Source organism: Triplophysa dalaica, chromosome 6, assembly GCF_015846415.1.
Source record: "Triplophysa dalaica isolate WHDGS20190420 chromosome 6, ASM1584641v1, whole genome shotgun sequence".
NCBI classification, from domain to species: domain Eukaryota; kingdom Metazoa; phylum Chordata; class Actinopteri; order Cypriniformes; family Nemacheilidae; genus Triplophysa; species Triplophysa dalaica.
This window is the reverse complement of record NC_079547.1, coordinates 14,440,612-14,466,509: the sequence shown is the minus strand read 5'-3', so window position 1 is coordinate 14,466,509 and position 25,898 is coordinate 14,440,612. Positions and strand designations below refer to the sequence as shown.

General features: G+C 38.9%; 1 protein-coding gene across 1 annotated transcript in view; it reads left to right on the top strand.

The window, feature by feature from the left end:
• Positions 1-25,898, top strand: part of atp10a (ATPase phospholipid transporting 10A) — a 63,893-nt gene that overhangs the window by 32,884 nt on the left and 5,111 nt on the right. The window contains exons 11-19 of the mRNA XM_056750708.1: positions 8,893-8,996; positions 9,861-9,987; positions 10,243-10,427; positions 11,714-12,065; positions 16,740-16,816; positions 20,778-20,903; positions 21,135-21,335; positions 22,086-22,166; positions 22,494-22,598. Coding sequence (XP_056606686.1) covers positions 8,893-8,996; positions 9,861-9,987; positions 10,243-10,427; positions 11,714-12,065; positions 16,740-16,816; positions 20,778-20,903; positions 21,135-21,335; positions 22,086-22,166; positions 22,494-22,598 — 1,358 coding nt within the window. The remainder of the gene's footprint in view (positions 1-8,892; positions 8,997-9,860; positions 9,988-10,242; positions 10,428-11,713; positions 12,066-16,739; positions 16,817-20,777; positions 20,904-21,134; positions 21,336-22,085; positions 22,167-22,493; positions 22,599-25,898) is intronic.

The following is a 25,898-nucleotide window of genomic DNA, read 5'->3' as shown; positions in this document are numbered from 1 at the left end:
TATAAAGAGACATTTAAATATTTCATAGCCTTTGAACTTTGAGGGTGGCTGTTGATCTATGGGATGTGAATTTATATCACATTTAGTCATATCAATTCATGTCTAGTCTTGTGCTGGTTTTGCTTGTTTATTGTGGGATATTGTAAGGCGTGTCCATCGGCAGGTTAAGTATTTAAATGGTGCACTCAGTCAAGTCAGTGGTAGAAGCAGTTTAGCAGCAGAAGTCAACAGGAGCACGTATGTTTATTGATTCTTGTCTTATTGAGTTAAACACAGTGTTGTTGCTAGGAAACGTTTTTTTGTTTACTACCGCCTTGTCACGTGTTGAAGTTGTGTTTTTTCTCATCTAGTCTCGTGCTGGTTTCGCTTGTTTTTTGTGTGATATTTTAAGGCGTGGTCTGCTGTATGCTATTGCTTGATTTAGACGGGTATATAAGTGTGATTAACCACCACGGCAGTGGTCGTGGTAGCCTCCATCGCGTGAAGACCGTAGAGTGTAAAGACCATCGACTCTACCTGAGCGACTCCACCAAGCAAGAAGACCGACAAGGCCCTTGAGTGCTGGACTTCAGTAGGGCTGTACTATTAATCGATTCGCAATCGCGATGTAAGACACTGTTCGAAGCCCGCTTTGAGTGGGATTCTTGCTAACCAGCTGAGTGAGCGCTCCTACGTTATGCCCAATTAGCACTTCCCTTGCGAACTGCGTAAATGGTAGTCATTAAAAACAATGCGACAGAGAGAGTGGGACTATTGGCGGTTGTCTGCCCTGCGTTGTGCGTCTTCCATGTCTCGCTGAGGAACCATTTAAACTTGACGCGCATGCGGCGTGCTTCTCTGCCCCATGTGGCGTGTCTTCAGTGTCTCACCGTTAAAATTTAACATGCATACAACCTGTCATAATCGCACGTCTCAGCCCTGTGCGGCGCGGCCCCACTTATACTTGAGTCCGGCTCCACACCGCATGTCTCCACAAGCGCATCTGGCAATATGGACGAGCCTTGACGCACGTGCGCTACCCGTGTCAACTCACGCCTGGCTCTGCATTTCAAACAAATGTAAATTAAATCTAGCTGCTTTACTAATTTCACTTGGATGAAATAAAATTTTCTACATGTTTTTAAAATCCCTGCATAGGATAATCCCTCCCGATTATCCTAATCAGTCCCGCCATGCTCCCTCCCTCTGAAAATGTCTCTCTGTTGAATACTTTCAGCGCTGACACTGACACTCTTTGCTCCACACTTACCTCTTTCTCTGCTAATGTCTCCTCTGCGGAAACCTGCTAAAATTAACAACTCACCTGACTCTCGGACTCTCTATTTCTCTGCTCTTCTTTACCTGTCTGCCCCCTCACCTTCATCAGATTTAACAGCTGATCATTTTGCATCTTTCTTCATAAAGAAAACAGCCTACATCAGCAGTCAGTTATGTGCGCCGCTGCCTCTTGAACACGCCAAACCCCCGAGACACATGCTCACTCCCCACTTTCTCTCCCCTATCTGAAGATTATGTTTCCAAGGTAATTTCTTCTAACCAACCAATCTCTCCATGGGTTGATCCTGCTCTGACCCACATTATCAACTCTTCTCTCACCACTGGTACATTTCCCACAGAGTCCCGTATTACTCCGCTACTGAAGAAATCCACTCTTAATCCTGCACTGTTAGATAACTACAGACCGATATCTCTCCTAACCATTTCTTGCCAAAACTCTTGAGCGTGTTGTATTTAACCTGCTCTCTTACTTTCACATGCAGGAAAAATCTACTGCAACCAGTCTGGTTTCAAGACAGGTCATTCCACCCAGAGAGCGCTGCTCGCACTCATTGAAGCCTGAGACTGGGAAGAGCAGCCTCTAACTCATCCATACTCATTGTATTGGATCTATCTGCTGCCTTTGACACCGTTAACCACCACATTCTTCTGTCGACCCTCAAGGCTATGGGTGTCTCTAGAAAATGCTTCAATGATTCTTTCCTCTCAGGTTATTTATAGAGTATCTTGGAAAGGTGAGGTATCTGAGTCCCAACATCTCAATACAGGGGTGCCTCAGGGCTCAATCCTTGGACAGTTGCTCTTCTCCGTATACATGACATCCCTTGGTTCTATAAGACCACCACAGGTTCGGCATCCCCATATCTCACTTGCTAATACTGATTTATATACCCGCAAGATCCCTACACTCTGAAAATGAACTACGTCTTGTAGTGCCATCCCAAAAGGAGAAAATATCACTCTCATGTACCTTCTCTTGATCTGTTCCAGGTTTGTGGATTATGTAGCCATCGTTAAAGAATAAGTAACATTAGATCATGAAAATTAAATTTTATGCAGTCTGTTGTGTTGCAGTGTTTCAAAAAGTAAGCAGTCTGCCAAGTTGTAAGACCGAAGGTGAAAGAGTAATAAAGTTATTGGCTTGTAAAAAGGGAGGCGACTCTGAATCACGCAAACAAGGCATGAGCTATTCCGATTGTCTAACTGGTGGGTATCTATGTCACTAGAAATAATCCCCACCTACGTTTTGCTGGGACTGCCGCAGAAACTTCACTCTGCTCCCCCAAACACTGTCGCTCGTTTGTGATGCGTGTGCAACCTGTGTTCTACGTTGTGAAACCAAGTCAGTTTTACTTAAACTACCAAAGGAAGAACTTCTGAGGAAACAATGGTTCCAATTTATTTTTCAAACGACACCAAAGGAGTATAACCCCAGGGTTTTACAGTGGGCGCGTCATTTCACCGAAGATTGCATCAATAATCTTGGCGCGTTCACTGCAGGATATGTTAAACGGCTCTCCTTGAAAGAGGGGGCAATACCAACTTTATTTGGACCTGTTAGTTTCAACGAATCACAACCTGTACATGTGACTATTTATTTTTGTCTTAACTTAAAGAAATATTTGTGTACCTTATGTCTCTGTTTAGCTCATGCATATAACACTAACGTTTACATGTGCCGTTATTTCTGGGGTATTACAGTTTGTTTATCTAGCTATGAACTCTGCTTATTGAAGTAGCACTTGTACTGACAGGTGATAAAATGTCATCGGTACTTCCTTATATCAATTAGAAATGAAGATGATCAAGCCGATAAATCAACTTTGCCAGCGCGACTTGAGCAGGATGTAAAGGATTGGTAAGGTTTTGTTAAACAAATATAAGTTAAATGGTTAAAAACTATAGCTAACTGTTTTACCTTTTATATACAATGTTATACAGACTATAAACAAACAACCATATACATCATGCAGAGTTTGTGTGAGATAGAAACAAGCTTGCATTACAGCAGGGAATAGTAACATAATAAATAACGCGAGCGGTTTGGTCCTTCTTGATCAACGAGTGTTATTGTCGTTTACAATGAAAATATACTTACAGGCTGCAAATATTAAGCGCCATCAAAGTTTTAATGGTTGGAATGGCCCCACTTTTTAACCAAAGCTTTCGCTCATAGCCGGTCTTAATCTCTCCCCCGCTTTCGTGAAGCAATCGTCGGTGAAATACGCTGCACAAACTTGAACGTTTTTAATTCGATTTTAGTTATTTTATCTCTTGGCAGGGCAAACAAAGAGGCTTTCTTTTCGCAACAAAACGCACAGCGTCTCCGCGACATGGCTGCGGCGGTGACGATACAATGAGATTTACATGTATGCCCACCTCACTTGCGTTTAGATTTGGGCAGTCTGAATTCAAGTCATGTTACGAAGGGAAATACATTCGTTGGGGTGTGGTTACACGAGGCGTTTCAGGCAGGTCTGGGTTCGCATTCGCTTTAAGATAGAATGCATCTTTTGTTCTCACACTTTCATTTTAGCAATTTTACGTGTCTAATACATGCATGGGTAACTTATATCACACCAAAGACACAAAAAAAACACGTATTCGCGCCACATGACCCCTTTAAGAATCAGCTGAAAACGCATCACTTCGGTGAGCTTCTGACCTGTATAACTTTGACTTCTATCTCTTTTCTACTCTTTCTATCCTTAAATAATAATAAAAAAAACGTAGCCTCTTATATAGTGGTAGACTATATGAGACCAGTTTTACTTAGCTTATGCTTTTTGTTGTCCTATTGTTGTTCCATTTGCTTGCATTGTTTACCTCATTTGTAAGTCGCGTTGGATAATAGAGTCAGCTAAATGACTAAATGTAAATATTGCCATAACCTTATTTCACAGGGTCAGGGTGGTATATCCCCTCCCCCAAACATTGATTGGACATGTTCCAGATTTGTCTTGGTTTCTTGATGTAGCCAAAGGTTTTAGCAGTAATAAAGTATCTTAATGGCAAAGGTTATCTAGCTTGTTAGTATTCCAGGCACGATAAGAGCCACTGTGACAGTTTTCTCTAATGCTGTGTACATACATGAATGAAACAAAGTACTGCTTGCAAGGCCCTGCTCTTTACATCTAAATGTCATGTAAACAGCCAAAAACATGATTTAAATGTATTGCTTTTTATAGTTCACTAGCTATCTAGTTGCTCATGTTATTAGAGAAAGAGCATTTTTTCGCTGTATTGTGATAAGAGCAGCATTTTGAAATGTCCTGCAGTTTGTTATGATAAACAAAAATACATACAGTAAGGCTCTTACAATTCCCTGTGGGACTCAACAGCATGCTACTGTCAATAAAAAAAGTTTGGGTCCATAACATTACTTGCAATTAAGGTTTTATTCTTACAGAACCAGGGGCCGGCCATTCAGACTCCCTGTCGCCCACCCCAGTATTAAAAAATGAGAAAAATAATCAAAATTAAGTGGATAATGTTATGCTTAACTCATTTATAACCAACCAGTAAATGATTGGGAAATATGAAAACACAACATAATCATTTATTTAAAGACTCCTTAACTGTTTTACTCAGTTTTTGTGGGTGGAGCTTAGGTGGATGCAAAAAGATCCCCCTGACTGCATGACTAATGCTAGGTAGCACGTTTTCGTTTCCTTGCTTTTTCATAATGACTAAAAAAAATCTGATTAAATTTAACATGTTAGGTCTAGGACCACTGTCTAGGACTGCGATTGTTTATGAAAAAGTTAACGCCAGTTTAAAGCCAGGAACCTGTACGCGCTCACTCAATCGATCCAGATCTGACTGGATTACCTCCAGTTAAGTGGCCTGACATTCACACCTACAAGACAGAGAAACCAAAGATAAACTGAGAGCATATACACTCAGCTAAAGGATTATTAGGAACACCATACTAATACTGTGTTTGACCCCCTTTCACCTTCAGAACTGCCTTAATTCTACGTGGCATTGATTCAACAAGGTGCTGAAAGCATTCTTTAGAAATGTTGGCCCATATTGATAGGATAGCATCTTGCAGTTGGAGATTTGTGGGATGCACGAAGCTCCCGTTCCACCACATCCCAAAGATGCTCTATTGGGTTGAGATCTGGTGACTGTGGGGGCCATTTTAGTACAGTGAACTCATTGTCATGTTCAAGAAACCAATTTGAAATGATTCGAGCTTTGTGACATGGTGCATTATCCTGCTGGAAGTAGCCATCAGAGGATGGGTACATGGTGGTCATAAAGGGAAGGACATGGTCAAAAACAATGCTCAGGTAGGCCGTGGCATTTAAACGATGACCATATGGCACTAAGGGGCCTAAAGTGTGCCAAGAAATCATCCCCCACACCATTACACCATTACACCACCACCATAATTGCATTAATGAGAAATTGAACAGGTGTTCCTAATAATCCTTTGGGTGAGTGTACTTCTACTGTGGCTGTGACGCTTGCACTTGTGACAACTAAAGAAAATGAGATGACAAACAGTTTCCTTTATGTTTAGTTTCTGCCCGACTGCTAGTCATATAACTAACAAAGTTAGCTAGCATACCCTATGCGTTTAAAAATAACCTTTTTCCCCAGTTTGGGCATAAGATGTTTTTAAACGCATAACCAAATCATAATCCACACCAACAAAAGACAGTAGTTGTTTTATCTTAAGTGTTGCACACAAACATTTTTGATGATCGTTTTTGTTCAGTCCGCTTGTTTTATCAGCTTTTTCACCGCTGTCGTCAGTGTTTTTGTTTGGCAATGGCAGCAGGTATGTGCATTCTGTCATTTGTGGCACTAAACAACATTGTATTGGTTTGTATGGGCAGCCTTCAGTTTTTCATTTGTTCGGCCTCCAGCTAATGCCGTGATGTAAGCGTGACGTTGGCACAAAAGGGGTCTATAGCTGTAGCTATTCTCCATTGAAAAAAATCTTACAAATTGCTTTAAATGATTGACATGCCTGAGATCGTTTTGACCAGGGGGCTGTTGCGTGATGTTCTTGTTGGAAGAAACTTTTCATAATTTAATCGCTCAAAAATCAAAAGAAGGCCTATCGGGTCTCTCCTTGGAGAGAAATCATCTAACTTTTTGTCCCTTTCAGCCATCAACGTTGACAGATTAGTTACCTTGAATTCTGTTGATTGGTTGTTTAGAGGGCAATATGTGTTTGGGGATAGTCGTTTTTAAATATGCTGACTTTGCATTTTTAATAAAGTTAGAGACCATGCATATTCATAGCACCTTGGTAGGAAGTTTGAAGAAACATTTGCACTAGGAGCGTTATTTTACAGCAATCACATAGTCCCGCCCCAGACTCACACCATTGGATAAACCGCTGTTTCTGTGCCAAGCTTAAAAGGAAGCGCTTACTCTTTTGGACCTGAAAATGGTTTGCTTACAGTTGTCTCTCCATATTAAACTAGGAAAGAAGTTAAACAAGCCCTCTTTAAGTGGTGTTGGTTGAAGTGTCATTTCCTCTTTCTGCCATGTGTGCTGTGGGCAGCCTAAAATTATGTTTAGATACCTCTGATTTATTAATGTCTGGCCTCTGCCGGGGTATGTAAGCAAGAGAGAGATGTAAACTCCTACACAACGCAAGCACACAGCCAGACTGTAGTTCGCTACAGTGGATTATTTCATGCACGTACACACACATGCTCGGTGTATATTCCTGCACTGTTTGCCACCTGGGTGTGGACTTGCAATTAGCACAGCAGACCCACTGAAGGTATAAAGGCTCCTTTCAGAGTACACAATGCACAAAATCAGACACGGCTTTCACAACTGTGACCATTAAGTTATGACATAATGCTGCCTTCACCAGCCACAAAGATTTGGAAAAACAAACATGTTGCGTCTCCAGGCGTTACGTAACATGCTGGAAGAGGAGAGACAAACACAAGAATGTTCCTAGATGCAGATGAATACTGACATTGGAAGGAGTTTCCAATCTTTAGGTCTTACTTGGGCGAATGGAATTTGTTGTATTTCAGTACTGCAAAAGTGAAATTAGTTTTGGTGAGCTTTTTTCTTATGCAAGTGACTTTTGCCTCTCTATCGCCACCTCTGTTAAAAGCATAAAATTACAGGTTATTTTACATGTCTTGTGTCCTATGGTGTGACTGTGCAAACATTTAAAAAGAAACTAACTATGAAAATAAATTTCACTCAAAGTAGTTTTATATCATTAATATAAGTATTATTAATATAAAATATATTAAGGGCTGTCAACCGATGAATCGTGATTAATCGCATCTAGAATAAAAGTTTGTGTTTACACAATATATGTCTGTGTACTGTGCATATTAATTTTGTATTTATAAACACTGAAGCCTGAAGTTAACTTCTAGTCTGTGTTTGGTTAAAATATAGCAATTTAATTAATAGCTAATTTATATAAATGTGCATCTGGATCACAAAACCAGTCTTAATTAGCACGGAAATATTTTTAGTTAAAGCCAAAAATACTTCTATTGGTCAAATTTAAAAATGTTTCTTTTATGCAAAAAAACATTAGGATATCAGGTAAAGATCATGTTCCATGAAGATATATTGTAAATTTCCTACCCTAAATGTATAATAACTTTTTTATTTTGTGAGTGGATGGCCTGTTCCCAATATTTCGATTTCTGCACCCTCAGATGAAGATTTTTAAACGGTTGTATCTCCTCCAGTCATTGTCCTATCCTAACAAACCCTTAATCATTAAGCTTTCAGATGTAAAATCTAAATTTCAAGTTTTGTTGTCTAAATATTAATTTATAGTAATATTATTATGTAGTGTAATTGTAATACATAATAAAGTATTGTAATGTTCACAGAAGAACTACAAGTGCTGTAAACCATCTGTGGGTTAATTTCTAAAGACAAAATATTTTGTTAAGTCTTTGAATATTTGGACACTTGGCAGATTTCTGAGCAGTTATGAAAACGTTAATTGGAAGGAGGGATAGGAGTCATATCTAAAGTATAGTATAAATGTATACTTTTGATCTTTGACCAGCCCTTAAGCAACCACTCAGAACACCATGGCAACGCCTTGGCATAGTGGAGATGAGTTTTTCAATGGCACACAACATTATCCTGCTCTTTTTGCAATTCGTTTTGGGGCCACTATTTCTGGAGACTTGGCTCGCTTCATCTTTTAATAATGCTGCTTCTATTGACCCAAGACTTGAAAACTTATTTTTTACCGTTTCATAAATCATACATAAGTCACAGCATAAGTCTTTGGATACGCTCCTCCATTCGCCCCACAGTTGCGATGAATCATTTGGTGATGATGTGAAATTGGTGCTATCGCCCCCTCGTCTTGGCTCACGGTCGTCCATGTTGGAAAGTGATCTTCCCAAACTGTTCATTCTGATCTTCTTGCCAGGAAGCAATGCAGTGAGCAATAACACAGGAGCGATAAAGCTCACAATGCTCTGCAGTCAGATTATCCAGTCAGCCTGTCAAACAGTCTGCCATCTTGATTAAATCTAATGGCTTTGTTGAGGAGACCAAATGTGTGTAATGTTGAGTTTCAGTCTTAGTCTTAACTAAAATGTCGTCATTTTCTGATTCTGATGTTATTTTTTTATATTGCAGATAATGTCAAAGGAAAACGCCAAAGAAAAATTTTGTATAAAACTCAAAACTATTTAAATCTCTACGCTGCAGATGGTCTCCGAACACTCTGTATTGCCAAAAAGGTAAGTGATGAACGGACTTTTAGTAACAATTAATTGTTTAGGATATTTACATTGTTGGGGGGGTGCTTTGTAAATCTTTTTTGCACAGATGGTTTACAAGTCTGAGTTTTTTTGAATGTTGAGTGACTCAGTGACAACTCTTGCCCTCTCTCTCTGGGTCGCTCTCCCTCCTCCATTTCACGCTTTCTATATATTTAAATAAAAATATTAGCAAGATTCATTACCGCTGATGCTTAATAGTCACCTTAACAGCGTGGAAACTTTCAACAGCTTGGGGACGATTATTTTCACACCATTCTTCATTCGTGTTGTGGATCAGCATCATAGTATTTATAAGTATTGTTGTCAAATGTTGAATAATGAGAAAAACATTCACATCATTTACCTTTATGTAATTAGCATATGCTTTTGTCTACAGCTACTTTGGTGCAATTTGGAACAACAAGCAATTTATCATAGGAGCCAACAATATTAGCAGTGTTTAAGGTTGTTAAAATAACTGTATAAACTTGGTGGCGTCCATTATTTTCGGAAAGCTTTTTGTATTTTCGAAATGCTTAAAACTTATAAATCAACTTAAATAAAATACATAAAACTTTTAGGGAGAATATTGTTGTGTTTAACAGAGCCAAATTAAAGTTGCTGAAAATCCCTCTGGGATTCAAACCTGGTACATTAATTAAACATGCGTTTCTTGCTTGTATCGCCAGACGGAAGTTGAGAATAAGTGAACAATATTTGACAACTAGAGCGTTGTCTGTCCTTACAACGCTTCTTGGTTCCCCGAGGGGAGTGTCTTGAGTTTAGGCTAACAACAGAATGTGGAGGAGTGTTCAGTGTTTGTGTGGTTTATCTTTGGTTCAGGTCCTCAGTAAAGAGGAGTATGCCAGTTGGCTACAGAATCACCTGGAGGCCGAGACGGCTATACACAAAAGGGAGGATTTGCTTTTCGAGTCTGCATTGCGACTTGAGACCAACCTCCACCTTCTGGGTAAGAGCAGGTTTCTTACTCTGTTTACTAAGACTTGTTTACACTTGGTGTAAATATTAGTCCTAGGCAAACTGGCCTGCACACACACCAAATATTAATTTTGCTTTATAGTAGGAAGTTTCAATCTTTAATAATTATGTAAAAGATCAAATCAGATCACCTGAGAATAGCAGAAACACAAATTGGAACGCTATTGACAAACTGTTATCCAAAGACAAGGTTGCATGCATCAAATCTTTGTTTCTGTGTCAATAGGAGCTACGGGTATTGAGGACAGGCTTCAGGATGGGGTTCCTGAGACCATCGCCTCTCTGAGGAAAGCTGGCCTTCAGATCTGGGTGCTGACTGGAGATAAACAGGAGACTGCCATTAACATCGCATATGCCTGCAAACTGCTGGACCCAGAGGAGGAGATCATCACGCTTAATGCTGACTCACAGGTAATACCCATCATGAACTGCTTCAGTTTCTACTTGCTGGCTGTTTTCTTCATCAGGATTTCCTTCTGCCTCTAAATACGTACATTTGGCAGTTTACATTTTATATTGGGCCGTTTATCCAAATATGTGTAGGTTATGCATTTCTCTGGTGATTGTTGTTACTAATACAAATAACCCCTTCCTTCTGTTACACAACGATTTCTTCTTATGTAAAGGTCACATTTAAACTAATTTAAAATGTGGAAAACTAAAGGCACTGTAGAAGGTTTATCTTGAGATTGTATGGTTTTCACTTTATGCAGGCCTTTGTTAAAACAGTATCCTCACACTATTCCTCACAGAATGTGTGAAAAAGACTGTTCCTTTTTATCTCTTGAGTAGTTTATATTTGATCTGGTATTTAATTATTATTTGACTGATATGATCTGTTTCCTTGTTTTGCTTTTTGCTTCGAGGAATGGCAGAATGTATGAAGGTATTGCCTGTACCTTGTAGACTTGATTGTCCCAGTTGAGAACACAAACCTAGCTCCATTTCTCCCATACTGCTTTCTCGCACATATCTCTTGAATACCAAGTTATATCTGTTTGCCCCTGCATGGCATTTTGCATTGGTAAATTATAGATGTTTTCCACACACAACCTCATCATAACTCATTTCTTGTATATAAAGTATCTGCAGGAGTAAAAAAAAAGAATACATATATTCAAAAATACAAAAACTATACAAAAAAATTTATATGTACAACTTGTGCAACATACTTCAAATCCTTATTCAATAGCTTTTAATCTATCTGGCTGTCTGTGACCAGAATTCAGAAATGGTTTGTTCATCATTTTTTATTCTGGGTGCGGGTAACACGTGATCCTCTGTGGACAGGATCATTGATTTAACGTTGACCATTAATAATTATATAGCAAGAGCAGCATAACTGTTTGCAAAAGTACATTTCTACATGTTTGAGATGGCATGACTAAATAATGACAGAATTTTCATACCTGGCTAACAGAAAGGAAAAGACTTGTCTCATAAAAATGCCTTCATCACTGACTAGCTATATTAGTCATCATTTTTCCATTCGTGTGTCTAGTAAATGTGTTTGTTATATAATGTGGCTTTACTGTAATTGAGGTCCATGTTCACTGAGCTAAAAGTTGCATTTCTGAGTCATTCATCTTGACTCAAACTTATCTGTTTGCCAGATGTTGTCAGTCCATGTGAGCTATCCATCATATCCTTTCGTGACCTTCCTTCTTTTTTTCTGTTTGTGCGTTTGAATTAACCAGGAGGCCTGTGCTGTGTTACTCGAGAACAGCCTGCACTACATCCAGACGAAATTCCTTTGCAACCCTCCACCAGATCCTCAAGCGGCCAGACACTACAGCAGTTTCCACTTCTCTTCACCGGTCTGTTCTCTAGCCTCCTCCGCCCATACCAGTCCTTTCCTGGTGCACAGGCTCGGACTGGTGATTGATGGCCGGACGCTGGCCTACGCGCTTGATAAGAGTCTGGAAGACAAGTTCCTGGCGGTGGCTCGGAGCTGCAGGTCCGTTCTGTGCTGCCGATCGACGCCCCTGCAGAAGAGTATGGTGGTCAAGTTGGTCCGTAACAAGCTCAAGGTCATGACACTAGCCATAGGTAAGTGCTGCTGGATTTAACTTTTTGCCTTAAATGCCAATAAATGGTGAATTGAGAGTGTATTGGGGACTAATATTTAAAGTTGCAATCCGTAACTTTTTTGGTTATATAAACAAAAATTGTTTTTGACCCAGTGACTAAGTAGTGTTACATACTGGCTCCTCGATTCACAACAGTAAGATTATAAAGATATATATATATATATATATATATATATATATATAGCATTAGCACAAGCTAGTTTAGCGTTCATTCGGATGAAAAGTCGGCCTTGTTTGTGGAGGCAGTCGCTTGTTTACACCTCGATGACATCATGCATGTCTTATAAGATGAAATACGATGACGCTTTGGTAAACTACATATAGTCTAACATTGTTTCCTAACCATGTCTCAACAGGAATTTTCGAGTCAAAATTGCACATCTTTGAGTACTAGTAAAAAATCTTGTAGTCTGAACCAGTCATAAAAATCTTAAGTATGTAAAATAACCTTCATCGTCCTGTTTTAAACAGAGACGGCAATATTGATGGTTTTATCGGATGCACGCGGCTGGCACAATGATTGTATTTTTTTCTTCAAATAAAGGAGCAGTGTGGGTTTTTTATGAGGATCTATAGACAGAAATGCAATAGAGTATACAAAACTATTTCTTCAGAGCTGTATAAAGAAGGACCTTACGTTATGAACTGTTATGTTTTATTACCTAAGAATAAGCTGTTTATATCTACATACAGAGCGGGCCTACGTCATGGAATTCGCCATGTTTTGTACAGTAGACCTAAACGGACAAACAGCTCTACAAAGCATATTTCCTCTCCCTCTACCCGATGGTACATAGTCCAGTTGTCCCTGACTTTACAATGGTGGTGGAAAAACATCTACTAACTTACTCCTAACTGCTATCTCACTGTCAGATCAAACGCCTTGAACAGCGTTGCTATTTACCATTAGCTAGCTCTGCCCTCAAACGTGCTGTGCAATGCAAGCATGAACTGCTTAGCTTTATCATTGCTAGACCACGCAAATAATAATGCAATAAGCAAAGACGACATAAGTATATACAAGCAGCACACTGGTTTCAGATAAACAATGAAGCTCAAAACTTTGCGTTACACAGCTAATATTAAAACAACATATCATGGTTCTGACAAACAGCAAAACCAATGCTATTCAGATACTGATCAGAATCAAAGAAACCTCCTGTCACGGTTTGACTCAAGGAGAACCCAATTGCAGGCAGACAGATGGTAGAGGGTTTAACACAGGTATTTATTATTAAAACAAGAAACAAAACAAAGACCCACGATGGGGTAAAACCAAACAAACAGAATACGGGTACAAGACTAACTAACACAATACTGAATTAAACAACACTTGATATAAACTAAACTTAAACACTTACTAAGACTAGGGAACAGGAACAAGGTAACAAGAAACAGGAACAACGGCTTAGTGTAGAGCTACAGGTACACATAACAGAATACAGGCAAGGTAAGACGTACAATGAACCAGCACAGGACAATGAACACGAGGATGTTTTAAAGGGAGACAAATCAAGAGGAAACAGGTGCAGGGGATAAACTAATTAACACGAACTAGGAAACAGGATGGTAGGAACGATGACGCAGACCCGAGAGAGAGTATGGTGGCAAATAGGTGCCAAAATCGTCTCTCTCCCACATGAAACAGAGGATCCTGTATGATTCCACCTCTAGACCAAGAAATACATGACAAGGAGAGGTGGAATCATGACACCTCGTCGGGGACAGTTTTTTAGACTATCTTTCCCTCTAACGTAAAGCCTTTGCCATAGTATCGTGTGTGCTAGCGTATCGTCGATAAACAGCTTCACAATAGTACCGCAGTTCCTAACACGTCTCTGCTGGAAAGTCTTTATAATTTTAACACAGGTAATAGATCCTTAATAATAGTGCCTTAAAATCCACAGACCATAACTTTTCTGTAATAAATAAGACATTGCTCTTTCTACAGTCTTCTAAAGCCCACTTGCTCTCTCCCCTCCGTCAACTTTAGCAGATACGCCCTTACTGCTGATTGACCACAAAATTGATTTGGTATCTTTCTGTACTGTGGCGTTTGTTTTATTTACTTAAAATTCCAGACTGTGGCTTTAAACTCGAAAGAATATATTTTGAAGAATTTAGAAAAACAAACAGCACCTTTGACTACCCCAGACATCTCAGTTCCCAACATTCTTCTAAATATCTGTTCAACAGAACAAAGAAATGTATTCAGGTTTGGAACAACTCTAGGGTGAGTGAGGGTTCCATTATCCCTTTACCTTCTGTGTTTTGTTATACTATAACAGTTCATTTTATGTTTAATTCACACTTCTTTATATCAATATTTTCTTGTATAATAATTGTATTAAATTAAAAGTATTCAAGTTATTGATTCTTTGCAAAGGTCTACAAGAAGTTAAGTTATTGGTGCCGCTGAAACCATCTATAGAGGCAAAGTTACAAATTGCTACTTTAAAAATAACATTACTCGTAGTGTTTTTCCAACTTTTTTGTTCAATTTCCATATTTTATCCAACGTTTGTTCCAAATGTTTATTCTCAAGCAGATTTTTGGTTTAATAATGTTCAGTTAATATGCCTTTGTTGCAAAAAGTCCAATTTGCAGCTGATGGGCCCTTAGTGGCTCTAAACATCAACTGCAGACTAAGACAATAGCCAGAAATAAACTCCCCCGTGTCCCGCAGAGCTAACGCTAGTGGCGGTTTTAGCAGTGAATGATTGCATCTTCATAAAAAGCCCAAAATGGCCAGGCTAGATTCTTTGTTATTGTTGTTGTTTCTCATACTTTTTTGCTTGCCAAGTCGAATTCGGAGATTAATGGTCCCCAGTGTTGCAGAGTAAACATTTCGGTGATGACTGGACAGCACGTGTCTGTCCTTTCCTCGCAGCAGAATGCCACATTTACAAGCCTACGCAGCACTCTGGTTAATTATCCAGATGGCTTTAGGGAGAGAGAGACCCATTCAAGGTGCATCAGGACCGAGCCACCTGCCTGTAGAGGGGGGAAGAAAGAATTGTAGGTTACCTCAGGTCACTCTCTCCCATTTTCTTCTTAATAAAGCTTTTGTTATTCATTTCTGGCTCGAGAAAATACAAAAGCAAATTTCTTGTAACATTAACACCGCCGTTTGCAAAGGGAAGGAGGAAGGGAGCGCTCCAACAGCCCTAGGAGGTGCTGTAAATAAGCCCTTCTGCCACAAAATAGACAGGCTCCGTTAAAGAATGAATCTGAGATACGTCTCACTCGCTGTGCGGCTTCGGCGAACAGAGATTAAGGGTGGACGGGGGAGAAGCGTTCGCCGCAGTTACCATCCCTAATATGTTTGCTTTGATGCTGTACTTCAAATAAAGGTGGTCTTGTTGAATTTGGCTGCCATGTTTGTTTGTTTCAGTTTGGACAGGCAACCGATGGTCTCAGTAGGCTTTTATACTTCAAAGGCTGCTAGGTTATTAGCTCAAAAGTGCGCTTTTGATGATAGCTAGGGGTTGAGTTAGCATTGTGTTCTCTTCCTGAGGCAGCGGCAGAGATGCTTTGAAAACAACTTTTCGGTCTTTTCGGAGGTCCAAGCCAAACATCTTCAAACACTTAAGTGTGTGTTGACAGAACAGCCTGCCTCTCCCTTGTGTCACGTACGGTCGATTTACAGTGTATAATTTTTTAATTGCACTTATGGCTTATAATGATTAGTCACACAAGCTTTTTACAAAACAGCCGCACCTTTCAGACATTTTGAGGGATGGGTTAGAGACACTAGATTTTGAAGTCACCATGAAATTCTATTCACAACTCTTTTTACTTAATAAAGTTCCAATGTAAAAAAATGTAGAGGATCAGACAGAAATCCAATAAAATTGACATAACTATGTCTTCAGAGGTTTATAAAGACCTGACATAATGTAGCGTTATGTTTTTTTACTTTAAAATGAGCAATTTCTATACACTGCCAGTCCACTTGCATGGAATTGGCCATGTTGTTTCTACAGTAGCACTATACCAACAAACTGCTCTACAGAGCGTGTTTCGTAAATGTTTTATTCTTCGGCAAAGAAGAGGAAAAAAAGTCACGTCATCTTTGTCCTGTGTCAGCCACTTTTGTGCTTCGAAAGGGAGAAGTGAGCGGTGGAGCCATTTTTGCAATTCGCAACCTTACCGCTACATGCCGTTAAATTCCATGCACTGGACCTCTAAATGAGCCTGATTTTGCCTTTTGAGAATTGATTGGGTTACTAAAAAGTAGGTCAGCCTTACAAGGAAAAGAGTCAAGTGTTGGCGAGAAATGTTACAGTTATTATATATATATATATTATATTTTGTCAAACTTTTAGTGAAAAACCAAAGGCATGCTTACAAACCTGTTCTGCTTTCTGCTATGATTCTTATACTTGGATCCTTTTTTTACAGTTTTTCAATAGAATATCGATGTGAGACATTGATGTAAGGTCACAATGTTAATGCATTGTCCCCTTACGGTTGACTGAGTTCAAACACTGCTGTTTCTGTTGAGTTACATTAAAATTTTGTGAATTTTATGTTGTTTTGTTTGATGCAATGTTTGCATTAATGCAGGGAGACATTGTGCAAAGTGAAACGGATGCTCTTTCTGACTCTCTGATTCTCTCATTCATTTTAGGTGATGGGGCTAATGATGTCAGCATGATCCAGGTGGCCGATGTCGGGGTGGGGATCTCTGGCCAGGAGGGCATGCAGGTAAGAAGAAATGGGAAAATAAATGGGAATTGGGTGCAATGTTCTGTTTGTTTGAAGACCCTGACAACCCCCACTTTACCAATAGCCTGAGTTTGGGAAAAGACTGGCATTCTGAAATAACAAACCGGTATTCAAAACAATCACTTTATAGCGTGGCAGAAACTATTTGCTCTGAATTTAATAATGCAATGTGTGGCAAAAGCTGGTGTTGTATAACGCGGAGCAGAGAAGATTATTGCCTTTCGGTGAAATCCAGCGCATGCACCAGATTGCAACAGGGCCACACTACATATACCGTTCTTCCTTGGGGATGAAGCAAAAGAGGAATGAACATTGCAATGCAGGACTGCAGAGTTAATGTGCCAGGATACTGGATATGCATAATTCATGTTTTATGAATTTTTTTGGCCAGGATACGGAGGCGCTCCATACTCCGACAGTTGATAAATGAAACCTTACACAACCTTAACATTAAATTAACTCTACGGGTGCTACATTGACCTGCGCCATGCTGAATTGCATTTAAGTCCAGCGGAAGCAGATGAGCTGTGTTTGGGTGCTACACAGCATATGCTCGCTTTAAATGCTCATTTATAAAAGTCCATCTCTGGGAATGGCTTCCAGCGATCGCTAGCGATCTTGCTTCTCAGAACTCTGCTTTTACCACCAAAAACATCAAACTGACCCCATCAGCCCTGTTTTCAGTGGCCTGGAGAGCGCTCATCCTGATGAGGTGAGAAGAGACACATGGGAGCAACCATGAGCTCATCAGTTTGACACTTTGTCTTGTGCGTCATGCGGATTCATTAATTCAGTGAAAGATCCTGGCGTATCGAAGCAACGCTCTCTGCTGCGTGCTGAAGTGCTCCTCTCATCCGAGGTCAATGTTCAGCATTAAAAACCCAACTATAATGAGAATCTGTTTATGACTCGCAATATGGAGCAGGGGTTCCAATGTTGCTTCTGTTGCTATTTCTGCGTTTGGAAATAGTTCGAAATTTCACAATTTCCAACAACAATAACGTTAACAACACCATATTATATTATATTGGGGTGTAATGATTTTTTATTAAATCAGACGTCGTATTTTGTGCATGTTTATTCATTTGTATGCACAATTTATTCGTATTTAAGCATGTAACCCGATCCCTAAACCGTTTGTATATTAAACAATATTAAACAAGACACGTAACGGGAAGCTACAGCTACATATGCTGTTTATTCAAAAAGTGCAATAATTCCATGCATTCTGAGGTCAAAGAACAAAAGTGAACCCCTTCTCCGTCTGCCATATAACTCAGATCCGGACCGGCTGCGCACAGTGACGGATTAAAAAAATTCCCGCCGGTGTGTAAACCGTTACGTCAGAATCGACAGTGAAATGGCATTGCTCCGATTGCATCACGCGCTAAACCTTGAGCGTACACTCTAATAAATGAGAAGGATTGTGATTTTCAAAAGAGTTGATCATTTCATTACTTTCATTAATTTTAGGTGAACTGTCGCTTTAAATTTTGAGCACAGACCAGACAAGAGCTGTGTCTCGTCCACCAGAGGTCACACCTGTTGTGACTCCTTCCCGAAGGGCCCTTCGGAGGGCAATATATCCCGTTTAGAACACACAGAGACCGCATACGTCATTGAGATTGTCTCATTTAAGATTTACATTTTAAAATTAACATTTGTTTGACTTTAGACATAATCATTGTAGTTTCATTCTTACCTTGAAATGTTACACATGCCTTTCTGAAATAAAACCTGAAATAATGACTTATTTGCCCAACAAACTCAGCCTTCGAATTGAGACCCAGCTGTGGATTTACAAAGGCTGTAGACACTTGTCTTGAGAGGTCTTGTCAAAGGAATAAAGAAACTGACAAAAAATCAGTTTGTCTTGTTAGAATTTATTGTTAAATTATGCATTTGGAAATAAGTTTTTCATTTTTTTAGGCTTACCACAACCTATAAACAGAATTTAAAAGCAACACAGTTTAATAGGTACGCATTTCTTCCTAATCTCATCCCTTATAAACTCTGTTGCTCTCTCTCGTCTCGTCACACTGATAGTTGCGAATAACATTACATGAATCACGTAAATTACATATTTTCCATTTAAAAATGGAAAAGTTTTGAAGTTTGCATCAGTGGATCCTTTCGCTCAACATTTCTTTGACAAAAAAATTAAATATTGAACGTTTAGCCAGTTTCCTCGTGCGTTGCACTCCTATGGTTGCACTCGTACCGTATCTATCGTCTTTGATTTGTCACCACGGCGAATCTGTGAACCGTAACTCCTGCCTTCTTACATTTGATTGGCCAATGGTCACCTTACCTTATTTTGACATTGGGGTCCACTGACTGCGGAGGAAAAAGGTTTGCAGCACCAAAATAGAGAAAGGCTTTTAGGCATTTATTTCACAAATTTTATATAATATACCACAGAAAAAGTGTGACATTGGATGTGTGGTGTGAGAGCTTGAAAAAAAGTCAATTGCATGAGTCTCACGGCGAGTGCGTTAGAGTTGGTAGCCCTGGGTTGGGAGGTTGGTTTAGGGTAGGAGTGGGGTATGGTGCTCTAAAATATCTATTAAAGTACAAATAATAAGTATTTATAAAATTGTTTTAGAGGCAAATCATGACGATGACACGCATTCTCTAGTGGACCAATACATTTGTTCTCTTTAGCGCCGCCAGTGGACTTTTATGTCTCAAAACTGTAGAAATATGTATGTGATGGTACGTGTTTAGTGGTGTTGCTGAAAATGTACAGTGGTACGTATTCCTATGAGAACAGGTTGATTAAAAAAAAAGAATGACCAGCACTGCGAAATTATTAATAGTAACACTTATATTCTAAAATAACAAATGAGTTTTGATTTCATGGTAACTTAAATGGATATCATTAGGGACTGTAGCATATTTGTTTCTTTAACATTTTTCATATGAAAAAAAAAAAATCAAAGTAATTTTATAAACAAATGTTTCCCAAACAAAATTATGTCTGCATAAACTACCAGAGGAAGAGCACAGTAGTCAACACAGCCATGATATCATAAACATACTTTAGTAATAATCCATCTTTCCTGCCGTGTATGCTTTTAGTCCTTGATGTTGAGAGAATGACAGCAAGGGTGGAGAAGATGGCTAATGATGGTGTCAGGCCAAACGTCACTGAATGAAATCCCGGCCACCATTAGAGGTGACAAAGCCATATCTGTCACGCTGATAGATGATATGTTAGCTGCCTGATGCACGCAGCTGTCACAAATGTATTATAAAGAATAGATCAGTGATGGATGGGGAGTTGTTTTCTGCTGCTGGAGAGACGTTTTAATTCATTTATGCAAAAATGTTCTCATTTTCTTTACTTTTTTTAAATGAGAGTGTTTTCACCAGGCTCATGTTAATCTTTCATATGTCCCCTGAATGTATGATGGTGTCGTGGCAACATGTATGCACGTCTCTTATGATGGATCTTGGGCCTAAAGGCATTTGATCCAAAGCAGCTGTGAATGTTTTTAGCACTACCTCAATGTGCCAGCTTGTCAAAATATATGAAAGTATTTGTACACGCATGTACTCCACCATCCTGACCCCACCCACTCTTCTGAAAAAGCTATTATAAATAAAGCTTCTGATTATTAGTGCAATGCAGTATGTACTGTGTACTGGATGTATAACAATAGTAAACTGCAGCTGCTTCTTGATTCTAATAATGACTGTTTTTGTTTGTATGTAAATATGTATTTATATATAAATAAATGTATTTATATTTGTTTTTCTTTTTCTTATGGCCAATGAGATTTTAATGCAAAATATTATTTCTTATATGTATTAAAAGAATTGCTATGAGAAGGACCTATTTCAACAATTTTATGTTTTATTGGTTTGAAGAAACATTGTTTTGATTGCGCAGAAGTCATGAGAGACATCAACCAATTTTTTCCATTTCTTTTCATAGGCGGTAATGGCCAGTGATTTTGCCCTGCCGCGGTTTCGATACCTGCAGAAGCTTCTCTTGGTTCATGGTCATTGGTGTTACTCTCGTCTAGCCAACATGATCCTCTACTTCTTCTACAAGAATGCTGTGAGTCCCTAGTTTGAATTTCGGTTTATCATTATGAATACATCGTCTTAAAACTGCATCAGTGCAACTTGTACCGTTTCTTTAAGTATGTCATTTTTACTATTGAAGTTCTTTTAGAACGTTCCAGAAGAGCCTCGAACCTGATAAGCTCGCATGATTTGTAAGAGCAACTTTATTCCATAAACCTTTGTTCTCTCTTACCCTTACGTTTTCTCTTGTCTCTCCTTCTAGATGTTTGTCGCTCTCATCTTCTGGTATCAGTTCTACTGTGGCTTCTCCGGGTCAGCCATGGTCGATCAGTGGTATCTCATCTTCTTCAACCTGATGTTCTCCGCATTCCCTCAGCTCATCACTGGCACCCTTGACAAAGATGTGTCAGCAGATACGCTTCAGGAGCTTCCTCAGCTCTACATGAACGGGCAAAACTCAGAGGTACATTTCCCATTTATATACATTTATGCATTTGGCTGTTTTTATCCAACGCAACATGCTAGCAAAAGCAAGCAATTTTCTGGGAGCACACAAACTGATGATATGCATCACTTGATCGTGCGATGGTTCGCATTTGATAAGCACACATGTTCCCATGTGAATCAAACCCATGGCCTTGGAGTTGCCAGCGCTGAGAGCTGCAGGAAGTCTATTTCTCGGCCGCTGATTGGACAGAACATAAATCGCACTGTAAATAAAAAGCGTAAACGGTATTATAATTGAAACAAGAAAGATTGTGGGTAGTGAAATGTAAATGGTAAATAAAAAGCCTTGAAAAATGTTCATTCACATGTTTTCACACATGAATTGCCCCTGGAGTGCAGCATCAGCAGTTCCTCGATAAGTCAAGTATATTACCAGAGGAGCGGTTGCCACGGTTATTGCTTTGATTGTTTTTTTGCTGATCCGTACTAAAATGGCTCTTTTATTCTGCGCTGAGTTTCATGAGTGGGAATACGGCACGAACCAGAGCAAACATTTGATAAAAATCTACAGAGCGCCGAAATTAAACTTAAGCACTTGCTTCTGCTTTGCTAACTACATGCTTTACAAGGGACTTTTTATTTTGAGATAGTCATAAGGCATAGCATCTAATGGCATCTAATGGCGATTTAATAAAACAAAGTGTAAAATTGTTCCGTGTTATGCGTGGAACAGTCGACTGAGCATTTTTTTTAATTGCTTTTACAGGAATATAAACCCTACATGTTCTGGATGAACATGATTGATGCATGTTACCAAAGCCTCATCTGTTTCTTCATTCCTTACTTTGTAAGTCTGATTGGATCCTTTTGTGCATTTATTTAAAGTTAATGCATCTTCTTATTTAGAATTACAGGTTTCATTGTATTAATTTAGCCTGCTGTTATTTGCATTTATCCGTATTTGTAGTAAAAAGACCACAATTGACTTAAATGAAGATCATTTGATATGGATATGATATTGTTCTAAGTTATGGTACTGCTTATGATAGAATAATCATAGGATCATACTGCACAAGTCTCACTTTTGTTGACAGCCTTGTTGAGAACCACATTTATTGCCAATGTTATGTAATTACTGTAATTGAAGAGTTGTCTGTATGTTACACATTCTCAGGCTTACGTAGACTCTGATGTGGATTTGTTTACATGGGGAACTCCAATCACCACATTGGCCCTGTTCACCATTCTGATCCATTTGGGCATCGAGACCAAAACCTGGGTAAGTTAAGATATAGTTGGGATCATTTTCAGCTAATTTTTTTTCCTGCTGTTGGACGATAACTGGTTGATGTTGTTTGGCTAATTCTGATTGTGCTGCTTATAGTGTAAACAGCCCATTGTGCAAAGAGTCTATAGCAGGGGTATTCAATTAAAGTTCCAAGAGGTCCAGTCTTTATACTGTCTTCCTAATGGGGGTCCAAACAACATGTTTTTTGAAAATAACAAATAATAAACATTTAATCCATTTAGCCCACATGGATATATATATATATATATATAAGATATGATATTTTATCAGTGTGTTTGTTTTGTATTTTGACATCCACTTATCAAGTCTGATAATTAATATTGGTAAATAAAAAAGCTGCTGACAACATACAAACAACAAATGTAATTTAACAATTAAAATGCTCTCATAATAACCAGAAAACAAAGTCACTTACTAAATTAGCCTTTCCATTCCATTCATACCAGAACTAGCCTTCTTCTATGTTTAAATCATTTCTCAATTAGAATGTTGTTCTTTATAAAATGTGACCCGCTTGTGAAAACCCAGCAAAAGTCATTTTACTGTTTTCTACAGAATCTACACAAAATCATCCAATAGGATGAATATTCTGTGAAAATATATAGGTTTACAACAAAATCTTCAATATTGACTGAAAATGCCATTTTAAAGATTGAAATCTTAAAATTAATGCTTGAAATTCAACTGTGATGCTTTTTATCTAATTATTAATTAGTTTGAGACTTTAGCCTGAGTTTTCAGGGTCACAAATATTTACATGCTAATCAATAATGCTAATGCTAGATGTAGGTAAAAACGTCATGGTTAAAAAAATATCACAAATCTGGACGAAAGGTTTGAGACAAACTGCAAACACTAAACAGACTGAAGGATACAAATACTTAAAAATTGCTGTATTTTGACGTATCTGCTGCTTTTCATGCTTTGTGTCTTTGGCGGGAGAGAAGCAGCATGTGTAGCGGAAAGTTTTAAAATGAAGTGCGTTTGGCACTAGATAACGATATGAGAGGATATAGCGGCAAAAGATCAATAACATAAATGTTCCTGAGAACGTGTGTGATGTGATTCTCCGTTGTGTGCGGCTCAATTTAAACAACCGTAATAGTCACATTTTGAAATAGTTTATTTGGCTATGTCTCGTGGTCCGGATGGAACGAAGCAAAGGTCCGGATCGAGCCCACGGTCCGCCTATTGAGGATGACTCGACTATAGGATGCACAAAGTACAGAACAATAGACATTACAGGATAGAGGTAAAAATGTAGGATCTGGGCAAAAATTTATAGATCACAAATTTAAAATGGCAGGAAAGCATTTGTGATAAGTAAAGACGATGCCTTCGAATTATCACCATATTTATATGCAACATATTCTTTTTGCGATAGAGCTTCTGAATCTTGAATTTAAGCTTTTTTGATTTGAGATGAATGTTAAGAATTATTCTAATGTGTTATCTAAAATTATCCGTTGTATTTTGAATTACCCATAGTAACAATATTGTGCAAATATATTGTGACGATAAACCGAATTATTAAACATCGGCCCAAGTGTGTTGTATTGTATTGTTACACAGCCTTGGAAAAAATGAAGCGACCATTTCAAAATGATTTTCAGTTTTTCTGAATTTACGGTTTATAGGTGTGTGTTTAGATAAAATTATCATTTTTCAATTGCTAACAATTTTTCACCCAATAAAAAAATTGGATTTGCATCTAGAACTGGAGAAACAGGTCAAATTAGTTGAAAACATGCTCTGTATTTTCTCTGACCTCAAACACTGCAACTAAAACAAGTTCACATTCACTTTTAAGCAGTTATATTTCAACACGTTTTAGGAAAAGTAAAAAAAATCATTTTCATTTGATTACCTTGGTTTTTTTTCACAGTTATTATCAGTCTTGTCATTCTGTTAGTCTTGTACAGTACATTGCTGTCGGATAACTTAATGTCACTCTTGAAGTTTGTTTCTCTCTCTTAATTTTGTCCGTGACTGAATGTATAGCAACCAATGTTTAGCTAAGGCTTGAAAGTAAAGATCAACCGACTAATACATGTCACGATTCTATACGTGCGAAGCTACGTTGTCTCCAAAATGTCAGTGTCGGAGTTGAACTGTAGGAAATACGAAAGCGCACATAAATCAAAATAAATAATGGGGATGTTTTGTGACCTCTGAAGCATGGTGAGAGATACATTTGCGAGAAATAAAATATGATGTAATAGGATGATAAATGGCTGCTTGACTAATAATATGTTAGGCAAGTCTGTTGTATTGCTATTACCTGCATAGCACAGTCATATTTCAGCATACAGACTATGGCGGGTTGTTTACTCTATTCTGTATAGCTAAATGTCATTTAACGTCCGCTGAAACAATCTCCTCAAATGTCACATCACGTATCAGTACAATATTTGTCAAGCACACAATCCGACTGACAAGGTTTGATGTCGGAAATGATGAAGTGCTGTGACTTTCTTCAAATCAGAAACCCATTTCTCACATATTTGTGAGCAGTTCCTCTTTCTAAAGTTGTAAAATGAACCCAAAGAGTGAGGTGCAGACAAGACTGGTGACTCTTGCAAGGGGAGTCTGGCTGATTGGCCTGAATCTGGAGACACTTCACCATCGGGGGCCATACATCAGACTGACAGGACGTGAAGGCCGGCTTGGCTCACCGTTCTCATGCCCCTCGTGCACCACGGTTGTGATCACGCGGCCGACGCACTCAGTGTGGCCAAAGCTAATAGTTGATGCTGACTGTGTGCATGTCCCGTGCAGTGGTGTTGCACTGCAGGCCGCACTGTTTGCGGTTATGTGTGTGCGCTGCTGTGTTCCTTCTCTCCTTCCCTTCATTCCAGAGAGACGCAGTTTTAGATTTATGACGGCGAATTGGATTAGAGCTTTTTCCATTATACCGGCACTGTAAATTTTCAGCTGACAAGTTTCGCCGCATGAAAAATACCCTCAGCAACCCCACTGTCTTTCCGGACACGATGATGGCTTCTGGTGTGGAAGAGGCCGTTCTTCACGCTAAATGGCTCAAGTAGAGAGTAAACGTTTCCAATAGTTGGAATGGCAGGTTCAACGTTCCACATGCTGCTTAGGAAAATGAACACGTTGTAGAGGAAAGGGTGTAAAACTTCTTCTAGGTCGTCTGGGGTGAAGCCAACGTGGAGTTCTGTGCGTTGTTAAAGGGACAGTTCACCAAGAAATAACAATTCTTTCATCTGTTACGAGTTGTTCCAAATCTGTATTTGGATGCATGCTTGT